Source organism: Microcaecilia unicolor, chromosome 1 (assembly GCF_901765095.1).
Source record: "Microcaecilia unicolor chromosome 1, aMicUni1.1, whole genome shotgun sequence".
NCBI lineage: Eukaryota > Metazoa > Chordata > Amphibia > Gymnophiona > Siphonopidae > Microcaecilia > Microcaecilia unicolor.
In genome coordinates this window covers 351,012,989-351,028,268 of record NC_044031.1, presented here as the reverse complement: position 1 = coordinate 351,028,268, position 15,280 = coordinate 351,012,989, and the positions used below count along the sequence as shown (strand labels likewise).

The window sequence follows — 15,280 nt, the reverse complement described above, 5'->3', positions numbered from 1 at the left end:
ATCCGCTTGCGCCGATTCGCTCCGCCTCCGCTGCCTCCCGCTGCCACCGTGCCCACACAGCCCACCCCCCGCTCAGCCCGCCGTCAGCTCCCGCTTCCCAGTCCCAGCAGCAGCGCAGCACAACGCGACAGAAGTGCAGAACTCGATGCTGATGGCCCGGCCCGGCCCCGACACAGACAGCCAGCAGCAGGCACGACGAACGGCTCCCAGCTTTTCCCTTCCGCCTTCCTGCTCAATGTCCCGCTTCCTTCTGATGGTATTTCCAGTTTCCGCGAGGGCGGGTGGGGCGGGAGTCATTGAGCGGGAAGAGAAAAGGAGCTGGAGCGTGGTCGGACTCGGAGCCTCGGTGAGCCATCGTCGATTGGGGAGTGTTCTTGAAGTGCTGCCTGTCTGTGCCATCCGAAGTGCAAGTCAAGAAGAACTGAAGAAAGACTCAAGTGGAGCAACCCACACCCCACTGACCAGACCCCACCGCCGCCGTTTGCCCAGAGTGATTCGGGCAAGGAAGGTACGAATGATTGATGATTCTAGCTGCTAGACTTTTGGTTGAGACAGACATCAAGTTCTTTCTGGAACCCTGTGTGCTTAGGTGTGTGTTAGAAGCTTAGCTAAGTTAGCTCTGGTCTCTGGAGACTGGAGTCAAACCCAGGTCTTCTACAAAGCAGAGCCTCTAAACCAAACTTTTTAATGCATAATAAAAGTTCAAGTCAGTGGTTATTTATTTATTTAAGATTTTTGTTGGTGGCGTTTCATAAGTCACAAGACAACTAACAATAGAAAATGTTTTTGCTTGTGTGATTGTAATAACTGCTTTGAGTTTTTGAGGAAGAAAGCAACAGTTTATTTACAGGATTTATTAATTGGAATATGTCAGTTTTTGGAAATGTGCATCTGTGATATTTTTCATGTAAGTTTCAGTTTTTGTAGTATTGCTGCATGCTGAGTCTGACTTCTTGAGGTAACTTTCCAGTTCAGTATTTTGCCTTCATGTGTTTTTCAGGTGTGATCAAGGAAGGTGCAGTATTCTGCTAGCATATAGTTTGCAGCCATTTTTGTTTTTTTTTTTCACTAGGTTGTGCACTGGTGTTTTAGAGCCCGGTGTAATTACAGTTGCCTTTCCACGCCACACATAAGGTTGTAGCTTGTCCTGTCCTTGGAATTAGTGCTGTTTATGGTTTGTTAAGGTTATTGTTGTAAATAAATTTTTATTGATGATGCTATCAGTCATTGAGTGTATAATACAGTACAGTATCCAGAAACATAGGAATCTGGAATCAAACTTCAAACATCAATACAATCTTACAAACTATACCTAACCTCCTCCCGCCCTCCTACCCCCCTCTTCCTTCCCTTCCCCCCCCCCCCAACCCAAATACATTCCTCTCTTCTCCTTATTCATCTATGATACTTAAACATCTGTGTATTCACTCTACTTACATAATGCAAACTCTTATTTATGTTATTGTATACATCAAAAATTTAGTATAGGTCCTTTTACTGCCGGAGGCAATGTCAACCAAAATGGAGTCCATATCTTACAAAAATCTGATTCTTTAAAGGTTCCTTTCTGATCCACCAGCCGTCTCTCAAACCTCATGAGACAAACCATTTGGCATCTCCATTGATGAACTGTGGGTGTTTTATTTGTAATCCACTATGTTAGTATTACTTTCTTCGCTACAGTTGTTGCCCGATTTGTAAATCCTCTATAACCAGCTGGGATCGGGGACGCCAATCCCGGAATGCCAAACAGCAATTGTGGCTCACAACACCATGTTGCCCTCCACATAAGGGATATATGTTGTAGGAGGCTCCTCCAGAACTTTGCTATTTTTGCACAGTGCCAAAACATATGGCCTAGCTGAACCCCCATCTTACCACATTTCAAGCAGGCCCCATCGATGGTTTGTTAAGGTTATGAGTGTGTTTTTGCACAAGTTTGTGTATAGTGTTTTGCAGTGGAGAGATTGTGTGTTGGCCTTACTAAGGTGGCACCAAAAATCAGAAAGGGTGTAGAGCCTAAATCATGACACACTACCTCTAAAAGGGTGTTTTGTGGCTCTACATGAGAATTGTGATATTATGATCCCTTGTTAGCTTCATATTGTTCACGGCCTGCATTTTCCGTATGGCTGGTATATTGGTGTATAAGGTATTAATTGTGACTATTTTATTTTTACTTATTTTTTTTCTGTGTGTTGTCAGACAATTATGGATGACATACAGAGTCGGAGTCTTCTTGAGTCAGAGAGTTGTGGTATATATTTTAAAACAATTTTAATACCTTGGTGGTCTATATGTTTTTATATTGTACATTATATTTTACACATCACTTTATTTTATTGTATATCTTTTCATTTCATTTTTATTTTATTGCATATATGGGTTACAGAGTAATAGGGGAATTTGAAAGTACTGAATCTTTTCTTAATATTTTTCCTTTATTCTCCTTTGTTATGAGAATTGGAACTACTAATTGTAGTGGACTTGAACTGAATAATTTCTGGGGAGGGGAGGTTTCATGATAGCATTGTGCTTATTATTTCAATCAGTTTTTTTTTGTACAAGTTTAGCTTCATTTGTCTTTATTTGAAATTTCATAATTAAAAAAATGTTCTAAAAATGGAATAATCTTATCAATGGGGTGGAGCTAGGGTGGGGGCGGAGCTAGGGTGGGGCAGGGCTACTGTTGGGCGGGGCTAGGATGGGGGCCCCCACCAAATTGGTCTGCATAGGGCCCCGCACTTGCTAAGACCGACCCTGTGAAGAGGCACACTCACGCTGCGGGCTGAAAGTTGTTTGTGCTGCCCTGGCAACGGAACTCTCTCGAAAGACTTTGGTTTTTATTTTGCTTGCAAAATATTTTTGCCAATTCCTGGGCCGCCGCGGACGTCGACCCACATGTGAGAACAAGCAGCCTGCTTGTCCTCGGAGTATTAGGGGATATCCAGATAACTTTAGGGCAGCAAAAAGGTGGGATAGCTTTCCAGATAGTGGACTGAGTATTACCACTACTCACTCACCACTCTCCATGCTTATACTGGTGCTGAATATACAATCATTATTTATGCACTGAGGCCAGGGTTTTAAATATCAGCCCCTTTATCTTTAACTTTTATTTCTAGAAGTTGGATTTTTCTGAAAAATCACCATATCTTTTTCCATTGCTACCTGAGCTTCAGTACACTATAAACCTTTCTGTACCAGTATTATAGAAAACATGCAGGAAATAAACAGAACAGTTTGGCAACCACATTAGGGGGTGCTTGGGTAGACCAAAAATTGTGAAATAGCTAGGAAGCACATACATACCTCGGAGACCACCAAGATTACACATAGCAGCAAAAACAGAGGACTCCATCTCAATATTTCTGACTCCTGCTTCATGGGCTGCCTGTAAATAATGCAGCTTCTCTTCTTCCGTATAAAAGCAGAAAGCACCATCAAGGCGAGCCTGACCTATTTCAGCAAAACAGAAATACAACTTTTAAGTGTTCTTAAAAACTTTTATTCTAGCTAATGGAATGCTTAGGGAAAAGGTGTACATTCATTCACACTAAACGCCCATTATTTCTCTGAGAGTATTCAGTGGATTACAAACATATAAATGACCAGATGTATGTTCCATATTCAGCCCTTGGGAGGCAGGTCGGCCAGTGACGTAGCTACATGGGGCCACGGGGGCCCAGGCCCCCTCAAATTTCTTCTGGGCCCCTGGTTTTGCTGGCGGGGTCCCCAACCTCCGCCAGCTGAAGCCTTCATCCAGCGGCACCGCCGTTTGCCTGTCCTGCTCGCTTTCCCCCTCACGTCCGGCACACTCCTTTTAGTGAAACTGAGCATGCTCAATTTCACTAAAAGGAGCATGCAGGACATGAGGGGAAGAACGAGCAGGACAGGCAAACGGCAGGGCAGCAGACCAAAATGTGCCTCCCCCCCCCACCTCCAGAACTAGACAAAACTGAACTCTCTATACCTGACTGCTTCAGTCACTCTGTCACTAACGAATGTTAACACACTACCACCTTATTTCTCACGCTGGAAATAAACTGATTATCTAATTTACTCTATAATTTACTTTACCATTTATGAACTTAATACAATACCACTTTGTATTTCTCATTCCGGAAATGGCGATCGCCACTACGGCATACTAAAAGCCACACTGAGCCTGCAAAAAGGTGGGAAAATGTGGGATACAAATGCAACATAAATAAATAAACAATTCACACAGCTAAACCCATCCCTGGCCTCCTGTTGCAGAATCAACCCAAACCTAAATATGGAAAGCCTGCTGAAACAGGTAGGTCTTTAGTACAGCATGAAAGGATGTGTAAGACGTTTCAAGATGAAGGTACTGTGGTAACAAATTCCATAGTGCTAGTGAAATAAAATAGAATGCACTAGATCTGGTGAATTCCCATCTAGCTGTTGAGGGGTGTGGGAGAAGTAGCCTGTTATCTGTTATTGAATGTAAGGTGCAAGAAGATGTGTAAGGAATCACCATGGAAGCAAGGTTGACAAGGGAACTGTAGGTGTCCCGTCTTCCGCCGGGACCAACACTCACCTGCTCGCCGCTGGTGCCAGTGGGCCCGGGCCCGCCATGGATGGCCGGCCTTTGCCGCAGGTCCTCCGGTGGCCGGCTATCGCCGGCCAGTGGGGAGAGGCGGCCATTGTCTTCAGTCCGGCTACAGAGGATCGCCGGTTGTTCTCACCTCGTTGCTGCCGATGGCCGGCTTTCCACTTCCGGGATGGAACCCCTGCAACATGGCGCCGGCGGAGGATAGCCGGCGTCTCTTCCGGTTGCGGGAGCAAGCAGGGGAAGCGGTGACTAGCGTCACCTCGGATTGGTTACCTGAAGACTCAACCGCAGGAAGCACCAGCTGGGGCCCCACGCTAATGAGGAGGACTACTTAAGGAGCACCACTCCTCCTAGCCAGTGCTTCGGCTTCTCGTTTCTGAGAGCTCCGCATCGTTGGATGGAACTCTGTACCTTGCTATCGGATATTGCCTGCCTCGACCATCGCCTGCTACTGACTCATCTTGACCGCTGCCTGCCTTGACCCATGCCTGCTACTGACTCCTCTTGCCCGCTGACTGCCTTGACCATCGTCTGCTACTGACTCCTCTTGACCGCTGCTTACCTTGACCCTTGCCTGCTACTGACTCTTCTAGACCGCTGCCTGCCTCTGCCACCGCTGTCCTCCACGCCAGCGCGCCAGTTCCCCGGGACCTCGGACCAGTTGACTTCCGGGAATCCAGAGCCGCGCTGTTTGCGGGGCCTGTCCGCCCCCTGTTCCAGAAGCCCTGTAGGCTGCCCGCACCTGGAGGCTCAACTTCCAGGGAACGGTGGCCTTCCCAGGCGAAGAGTGGGGGTGGGTCGGCTGTCCTCTGGAGAAGGAGGGGTTCACTCCGCCGGATCCAAGGGCTCACACCAGCAAGCTGCTCATCCTTTGGCGGAGCAAGACAGTAATTCTTGACCAAAACTAATACAGTACTGTGGTCTGGCTTAACATATCTCTCACTTATCAAGAGATACTGTACTTTGGACTTTTCACTAAAGGCTTGAAAATGCATCCAAATGTTAAATGGCTTCCATATTAAGAAATAAACAGTAACTACAGGCCATTTGGTAAGTTAGCTTAATTTTGACCAAAATTCAAGTTACTGTGTTCTGGCTTTTCAGAGCAGTACAGATAGATAGATAGATAGATTGGTGGTATTCTATAAATTTACATACACAATAGGCATGTAAATGTAAGTGACCTGTTATAAAATGAGGGAGTGGGAGGTGCGGGGGCGTGTCAAGATGGCGGCACGTAGCTGACCGAGCTCTGCACCGCTCCGAAAATCGGCGCTTGGAAAAAAGTGTATCTTCTAAGTTATGCCACATACCAAAAGAAAGGGTATAGTCCGGGGGCAAGCCTCGACAACCCGGACTTCCTCTCCGCATCAGGCCTCGATAGAGCGGTTCATCTCGCGAACCTCCACCCAAAATACCGAGAGGAGCCCAGCAGTCCTCCAGGAAGGGGAAATCCTGGAGGATTTGGGCCTAGATGTCACGCTATCTTCTCCGGTACTCGATCCACCGCCCCATCCGGAAGGACGCCAAAGCCAGAAGGGACCCCTTGAGACCGAAGTGGTTATTACTGGGGCCCTGTTCGAAGGCGCTGGTAAGGCACAACCCGACGAGATGCAAAGACCAGAGGGCCCGAGCATTGACTGGAAGCAAGTAAGAACTGCTCCTGGGACAGTGTCGCTGGAAAACGTCTGGATAGTTCTCCAGCAGTTGGCGGTTACCGTTGAGAAATCTACTAAGGAACTTTCCTCTTTAGTAAGTACGATGAACAATTTCTCTGTGTCTTTGGCTGACATTAAAAAGGAATTTGCTACTCAAACAACGAAGCTTAATCAGGATGTGAAGAAGCTACAAGATTTATCTTCAGAGTTAATAAAAGATAAAAATATAATAACTAGAAAGATCAACCAAATTGAAAATTATAATCGGAGACTAAATTTGCGCATATTGAATTTCCCGAGAGAAAATGGAATTCTACCTTTGGATGCATTTAAAAAATACTTGGTTGAAGTCTTACAATTTTCCTCAGACCTGTTACCTCCAATAAATAAAATCTACTATATAAGAAATAAACTTACCGATATTCCTGCAACTAATGAGCCGCAAACAGTTCTAAATGTATCCGACCTGTTTGAAACTACTCTATCCGAAAAATCAGAAAGAATGACTCTAGTGGTTCAATTTGTTTTTCAGCAGGATGTAGATGCAGTTAAAAAAATATATTTTCGCAAAATGAATGAATTATTCTGTGGTAAAATTGTACGCATTTTTCAAGATGTTACAAAACAGACACAAGAAGTTAGAAAGCTGTTTTTGACTATGAGAAAGGAGACACAAGATTTGGGTGCTTCCTTCTTTCTGAATTATCCTAGTAAATGCACTATTAAATATTAGGGTTTAAAATATATCTTCATTCAGCCAGAGCAGTTAAGAGTTTTTCTTGATTCTAGGAAAGCATAATTTCCTTTGGTTATCCCCTAACTGATTGAGTTATATTATTGATGGATGGAAAAACGTGCTAAGCCTATCTACTGTTACAATTTTTTCTTTTTTTTAGATTTAACCCCATTAATCTTAAGCACGCCCCCTCTTTAAAGTTTTCTTTTGTGATATAAAAAAGACAATTATTGGAACTTTGTATTACTGTATTCAAGTGGAAGATGTAATTCTACATAACATTATCTTGTCTGTTTTTCTGAAGCAAGATTTTCTTGTAATGTAAAATTTTGAAACTATAATAAAAATAAATAAATAAATAAATAAAATGAGGTAGTGACAAACCTGACAAACAATATATAAATATACCAAGTCATCATCAATTGAAATCATAAGTAGTATAAATACTGCCGAAAAAACAGCAACCAGAATGGTTACATCCTAAATCCTTCTCCCTCTATAATCCCTCCTTCCGCCCATAGAGGCATATTTTCAAAACACTTAGACTTACAAAGTTACATATATGGGGCTCATTTTCAAAGTAGTTAGATATACAAAGTACCATAGTAACCCGTGAAAATGAGTCCCATAATGTACTTTCTAAAATCACAACTTGTTAACATCAAACCCTTTGCATCCAGTTTCAGATGAACATCTAGTTTCCCAGAGCAGTGTTCCATCCTGCCAAAATGTCAGGTACCATTGCTGATACCACTCTGCAAAAAAAAAAAAAAAATCAGCAACATCAAACATTTTCTAAACATAGCAAAAAAATCAGTGATCTCCCTTCAACACACTGTTCCACAGACAGACAAGAAGGCACATTTTCCTGCTCCCTCCATGGGCTCAAAACAGCAATTTTTCTGCCATAGAACTAGGACCCAGCCCATTCAGAGCCCTGAAGAGAACAGTTAGTCTTTTTAATTAATAACAGGTGCTCAGTGGCATAATGGGGGGGGGGGGGGGGGGGGGGGTGAGCAGTCGCCCCCCCAGATTTTCAGAACAAATAGCGCCTATGCACCAAAGGTGCCTCATGCTACTAACATTTCCTCCCAGCTGCTGCCTTCCTCAGTATGTGGCAGCTCAGAGGAACCACAAGCTTCCCTTCCCTTCCTGACTGACTCGCGCCACTACCCCCGTGACTTGGCTGCAGCATACAACAAAATGAAGCCATGCACCAGGACATAGCCTTATACGCACCACTGCCGATTTCCCTCCTCCACCCCCTCAAATGTAACTTCCTATATGGGAGGGGGTGAAGCAAAGGAAGGAAACCGAAAGAGGCGCCAGTAGTGCACATAGGACTATGGCCTCGTGCACAGATTAATTTTTGTTGCAGTGAAGTTGAGGAGGCAGTAGCGTGAACAAGGAGGTTGATATCAAAAAAGGCAAGATTTCCCTTCACTAAATCCATGTCAGCTTTGTCTCAGTAATCCATGCTTTTGAATATCCTCTGTAATTTTGTTTATAACAGTCTCTACCATTTTGCCCAGCACCGACATCAGACTCACCGGTCTATAATTTCCCGGATCTCCTCTGGAACCTTTTTAGAAAATCAGCGTTACATTGGCCACACTCCAATCTTCCCGTACCACGCTCAATTTTAAGGATAAATTACATATTACTAACAATAGCTCCTCAAGTTCATTTTTCAGTTCTATCAGTACTTTGGGATGAATACCATCCGGTCCAAGAGATTTGCTACTCTTCAATTTGTAGACCTGCCCCATTACATCCTCCAGGTTTAGAGAGAACTCATTCAAATACCATTTCTGGCACCGGTATCTCTCCCAAATCTTCCTCGGTGAAGACCGAAGCAAAGAATTAATTTAATCTCTCCACTATGGCTTTGTCTTCCCTGATTGCCCCTTTTACCCCTCGGTCATCTAGCGCTCCAACCGATTCTTTTGCCAGCCTTCTGCTTTTAATATGCCTAAAAAATTTTTATCTTTTTTTCGAAGGCCCTCTTAGCCTTATCAGCACTTTGCATTTGACTTGACATTCCTAAATATTTTTTATTGGTTTTCAATACAAACATAAGCAAGAGCTCACAACATAACAACAAGCAATATTTTACAAAGTATGGCAACACTGGAGCTCACATTTAAGAAGTAGCAATCTATATCTAGAATCAAATTAAGTGAAAACAAGAGAGAGGGAGGAAAGAGGAAAAGAAGAGAGGGCTAGAAGATACAAATCAAAGTATAAAGCATGCATATGCCATAAAATACATCAAATTTAGTACTTATCTCTGTACCGTATCAAAATGAGAGACAAGTGGTAGCCATTTTTCCCTATATGAAGCAAAACGAGAAGATTTCTTTGCGAGGTGTGATTCAAATTTGACTTGACATTCCTTATTTTCAGTCGGTTCTTTCTTCCATTTTCTGAGGGATTTTCTTTTAGTTCTAATAGCTTCCTTCACCTCACTTTTTATCCATGCCAGTTGTCGTTTGGTCTTCCGTCCTCCTTTTTTAATACAAGGAATATATTTGGCCTGGGCTTCCAGGATGGTGTTTTTGAACAGCATCCACGCCTGATGTACATTTTTGACCTTCGCAGTCACTCCTCTAAGTTTTTTTTCACCATTCTTCTCATTTTATCATAGTCTTTTTTAAAGTTAAACGCTAACGTATTTGGTTTCCTATGTATACTTACTTTCAAAGCTAGTATCAAATCTAATCATATTATGATCACTGTCATCAAGTGGCCCCAGCACCATTACCTCCTGCACCAGATCATGTGCTCCACTAAGGTCTAGGTCTAGAATTTTTCCTTCTCTCGTTGGCTCCTGTACCAGCTGCTCCATAAAGCAGTCCTTGATTTTGTCAAAGAATTTTACCTCCCTAGCATGCCCCGATGTTACATTTACCCAGTCAATATCCGGGTAATTGAAATCACCCTTCATTACTGTGTTGCCCAGTTTGTTTGCATCCATAATTTCCTTTAACATTTCTGCATCTGTCTGTTCATCCTGGCCAGGCGGACGATAGTACACTCCTATCACTATCCTTTTCCCCTTTACACATGGAATTTCAAACCATAGTAATTCCAAGATGTGTTTTGTTTCCTTAAGAAATTTTTAATCTATTTGATTCAAGGCTCTCCATAATATACAATGCTACCCCTCTACCAATTCGATCCATCCTATCACTACGATATAATTTGTACCTCGGTATGACAGTGTCCTGCTGGTTATGCTCTTTCCACCAGGTCTCAGAGATGCATGCAGAAGTTCTGTCTAGTTAGTCTAAACATGCCAACATTGTCCAGTTCAGCACACTATTAGCCGCCAAGTTCATACAAAGTTAATTATGTTCAACAAATCTGTTGGCTCAGGCTGATTACTATGTGAATATTCCACCACTGTTTCATATTGCTACCAAATATTACATATTAAGGGCATTTGCTTTAAACTTTTTAATTCATTTTTCCAGTCCTTACATGCATGTGGCTTTGCTTTTTAAATCCAAAGTGAATCCTAAGCCGACTATCGCATGACTCTTGTGGTAATTTCATTTTTGGCGCATGTCCAATATGTGCGTCTGAAAAATATTTTTTCTTTTCTGAAACACGTAACAGATGCACGTCAAGTGGAATTTGACGTGCGGTCATTACCGCCTGGATTCTTTACCACTAGGTCAATGGCTGGTGGTAAGGTCTCAGACCCAAAATGGATGCATGGCAATTTTGATTTTGCCACACGTCCATTTTCAGCAAAAAAAAAAAAAAAAAAAGGCATTTTTTACAGGCAAGCTAAAAAATGGATTGGCGCTTGACCAAAACCCGTGCCTACACTACCACAAGCCATTTTTCAAAGCACCTTTGTTGTTTCTGACTTTATTGTTTTGGACTGCTTTGGGTCCTGCTGATCTGTGCATCTGCTGTCTAGAATTCTGGAAGATGGAAATGAGAAAATAAAAATTAAATTTTGGATGTACTCTAGAAGTTGTTGTTTACTTTTGCAATGTGTGTATTGATGCCTGTTCTGGTGTGTGCATATGATATTTGAATAACTGTCTATATTTATGGATATGATTTCTGAACCTGCAGCATCATAAGGACAGACTTAAAAGCCCAGTTGGATATATATGACAATCTCAACGTTGTCAAATGTTTCAGACATATGCATGTACTTGTTTCCATGATATAACTGAATTCTATTATTCTGTCTCACTGTGTTTTCAAATGTAAGCCACATTGAACCCAAATTTGCTTGAGATAATGTGGGATACAAATGTCAAAAAAAAAAAAAAAAAAAAAAAAGAATCCTTTATCCTCCCTCTTGTAAGACACTGGCTATCCAGCTGGATAGTGATGGCACAAGGAAAGCAAGTTTGGTTCAGTGAAGACTAACTCAAATAACTGTTCGTTAGTTGGGCTCTAGTATTACCATATTGAAAATGCAGCCATACCATGCCTCTGTGGTCATGTTCCACTAATAACTTAAAAGATTAAGTGGCTTTCTTGAAAGGATTGTATAAATTTTGGATGCATGACTAGGGACAAAAACATACACTTATTTATTCAACATTACAATTCCTTATGTACATACACAAAATAACCTTTTAGGGTGAATAGTGTTCACAATGAGTTCCTTTTATTATTGACCAGATAAGAGAGTTTTCAGTTTTGTGGATAGCCTGAAAACCTGAATGGCAATGGGGTATTCCAGGACTACCTAGGAAACACTTCTTTAGGGCCCAGTGTAATATTTGTAGCACCGCCTTTTCATAGGTGTGGTTAGTTTTCAGTATAGGTTTTCGGTGTCTTTTTGCAGGGTTTTGTATTATTTCACAAAGTGTCTGGCCCTATATGAAAGTAGGCTCTGGGGCAAGGGCCACCAAAATAAAAATGCTCAAGACTAGTGGTCTTCACATCCTGTAGAATCACCACACAAACAAAAGCCCATCTGATTAAAACAGTGGAAGGAATGTGTGCTGTTCCTGAGGTGATAGTCAGAATTTGAATATTTTTACTTTGTAGTTAAGACAGGTTGTCTGCTCTGGCCAGTCCTCTTCTGAGTCCTGCCTCCTGATGTAACTTCTTGTTTCCTGGTAGAAGTACACAAGAGAGACAGCCTGTATTAATCATTGCCCGCCACTGCACCTGAGCAACAACACAGGCACTGCTGTCTAGCTGACACCAACCAGCGCCTATTTTATAAAAGTCTGCTCCCTCTGAGATCAAAACCTGGCTACGTCTCTGTACGAGCCCTCCTTGGAGTCCCAATTTGAGTTATGTTGTGGTATCCTGAAGTAACTGTAATTTACACAGCACTTTTTTTTTTTAGCAAACCAAAACAAGAGTCTACAACAGAGGAGACGTATTACATAAATGAATGGTGGCCGTGGTACTCTCTTATATTTAAAAAAAAAATTCCTGCAAAACCTTCAAATGATAAAATATACTTTTTGGCCCTAAGGCCCCATTTTACTACAGTGTGTTAAAATTTTGCAGAGGCACATTATCTGCACTGCAGATAATGTGAAGGCACTTAATGTCCACTTACTGATATGACATGAACAGTTCAGCTTACACTACTGCTTTAACAATGCATGCACTATATTGCATGTCAGAAAGGCACAGTCTCAAAACATTCCTTGCCCATTTCCTGTTTTTTATTTAACACATGAATTAGCTCCCTCTAACCACTGCTCTAACTCCTGGATTAACTAACTCACTTTAGTAAAAGAGAGCCTCAGTTTTGTGTATCCAATGTCAACTGGATATCTCATTGAAAAATTGCTTAAAGATAATTTGAAAAGTCATACTGTTATCTTTAAATATATTTAGCCGGGGATCACGTCACGCTATGATCGGGAGCAGTCGCTAGCGGTTCTGCTCCTGCCACCTCTTCAAGATTCCCGCGAATCTGACAGCTTAACTCCCAAAGTTGTGCACCGCAGAGGAGAGCTGAGAGTGCTGAGAGGTCCGAGCGCAGTGCTGGGGAGTTGCAGTGAAGAATGGCTGCAAAATCGCCGCAGAAAGATAAAGACCGTAGCAGAGTTCACGAGGACAAAATGCCGAGGTAACGGGTGATGGAGGTCATTCTGGATAAAAGATTGAGCCCGATAGACTCTAAACTGAAGCAGCTTCAGAGCAATGTGGAAAAGCTTAGCCAGGATTTAGCAGCGTACCAGCACCGTACTGGAGAACTGGAAGACCGAATGGAAACAGTGGAGGTGCAGGCCAGCATGCAAAAAATAGTTCCTTCCTAAGCGGAAAAAATTGAAGACCTGGAAAATAGGTCCAGGAGAAACAACTTACGTTTTGTGGACCTACCTGAATCTTTGGGCAACCACGACATTCACCACCTTTTTGGAGACCTGGCTAACGCAAGAGCTGTCATTCTCTGTGGGCCCGCTGCAAATCGAGCTGGTGCACCAGGTTGGCCAGAAACAGTATGCGGCTTCCAGGCCCCGGATGGTAATTTGTTGCCTCCTCAATTTTTCTCAAAAATCATTGATATTACAAGCGCTGCGAGGAGGAAAAGAGCTTCGCTACGATAATCAAAATATTTTATGTTTTCAAGACTACTCGGCATCGGTAGCTGCACAGCAGAATAATTTTTCTCCAATCTGCTCTCAACTGTTTGCTCGTAAGATAAAATTTGCCTTACTCTACCCGGCTAAGCTGAGGATTACTCATCAGTCAGTTACAAAAACATATGTTTCGGTGGATGAGGCAAAGAACTTTTTATTCCTACTGGGCCCAGCTGAGACCTGAGAAGGGAAATCGTGTGTTCGATCCACTGAAGCATGAGGACTATTTGATATCGGTGGCGGTACAGGGAAAGAACTATCCACCAGTCTGCTTTTAATGATTTGCTTGTAAAATTGAGATTAGCTCTACCCTACCTAGCTAAGTTGAGGATTAAAAATCAGTCAGTTATAACAACTAAGCAATGGGTGGAGCAGGCACAAAATTTATTGCGATTATTAAGCCTAGCAAAACTCGAGTGTTGGATCTCCTGGCACATGAGGTCTCCACTCCAATTTGCCTACATGGCTGTCTGGTCAGAGAAGCTACTGAGAAACAAAAATTATTTCTATTTTTATTTTTTTAAATTTTATATATTACATATATTGGCTCATTGTTGTTGTATACTGAACGTTACGATGGAGTTGCAATTTATTACAGAGATGGGAATTCAGTGGGCATCGTCGGGGAGATTAAGGTGGGAGGGTTGGTAATACTAAGGGTAATGTTTATAAGTTTAGACAAAGGGAGTTTTGAGGGGGGGCGTCAGAAACATGATTTGTCCCACTTCATAATATCGGGGGTAGAGGGGAGGGAGTGGGGGGTGTGGAGGGTGGAGGGGAGTTGTGTGAGCTTGGGGTCAGGATCTGGGTTTTTGTGTGGATGTGAGTTGTGTGTTTGGTGGGAGGGGGTTAGTAACCACTAGGGGAGTAAGGGGAGGTCATCCCCGATTCTCTCCGGTGGTCATCTGGTCAGTTCGGACACCTTTTTATGCCTTGGTCATAAGAAAAACAGGACCAGGTAAAGTCCAACTACTCGTAAGGGATGCCCTGTTTTTTTCCATTATGGGTCGAGGACGTCCAAGTGTTAGGCACGCCCAGGTCCCGCCTTTGCTACGCCTCCGACATGCCCCCGTGAACTTTGGTCATCCCTACGACGGAAAGCAGTTGGGGATGCCCAAAATTGTCTTTCGATTATACCGATTTAGGCGACACTGTCAGAAGGACGCCCATCTTCCTATTTGTGTCGAAAGATGGGCGTCCTTCTCTTTGGAAAATGAGCCTAAATATCTCCAGCGCCTTAAGGAGGATGTGGCACTCTTACAGGAAACACATCTTTCGGAATTGGAACATGCCAAGTTGGTTAAATGGTAGGTGGGAGAATGTGTGGCAACGCCGGCAGTGGGAAGGAAAGGGGGAGTGGGCATTTTATTTCACAAATGGTTAACTACACAGATTAACAAAGTGATCAATGACCTAAGAGGGCGTTTTGTTTTCTGCCAAGCTATGATTGCTCATCAATTGGATTATGCACTTTATAAGAAATTTGTAGACACTATGTGGGGAAGACTCTGTTCCTTCAATCTTGGGGGGAGATTTTAATATGGTCTGGAACCCACAACTTGATAAGTCCTGCCCCCCCCCCCCTTTGGAGGTGAGGTCTGGGGCTGCAAAAGGTCTGCCGCAATTCTGCTCTCTGTTGGATCTTCTGGACGTGTGGAGAGATTACATGCATTTGTCTCGAGCACACGCAACTCAATCAAGGATTGACTATTTACTAGTCTCC

At 42.9% G+C, this 15,280-nt stretch overlaps 1 protein-coding gene across 1 annotated transcript in view; it reads right to left on the bottom strand.

Annotated features, from left to right (window-relative positions):
- Positions 1-15,280, bottom strand: part of UPP1 (uridine phosphorylase 1) — a 258,292-nt gene that overhangs the window by 34,271 nt on the left and 208,741 nt on the right. The window contains exon 7 of the mRNA XM_030209480.1: positions 3,313-3,459. Coding sequence (XP_030065340.1) covers positions 3,313-3,459 — 147 coding nt within the window. The remainder of the gene's footprint in view (positions 1-3,312; positions 3,460-15,280) is intronic.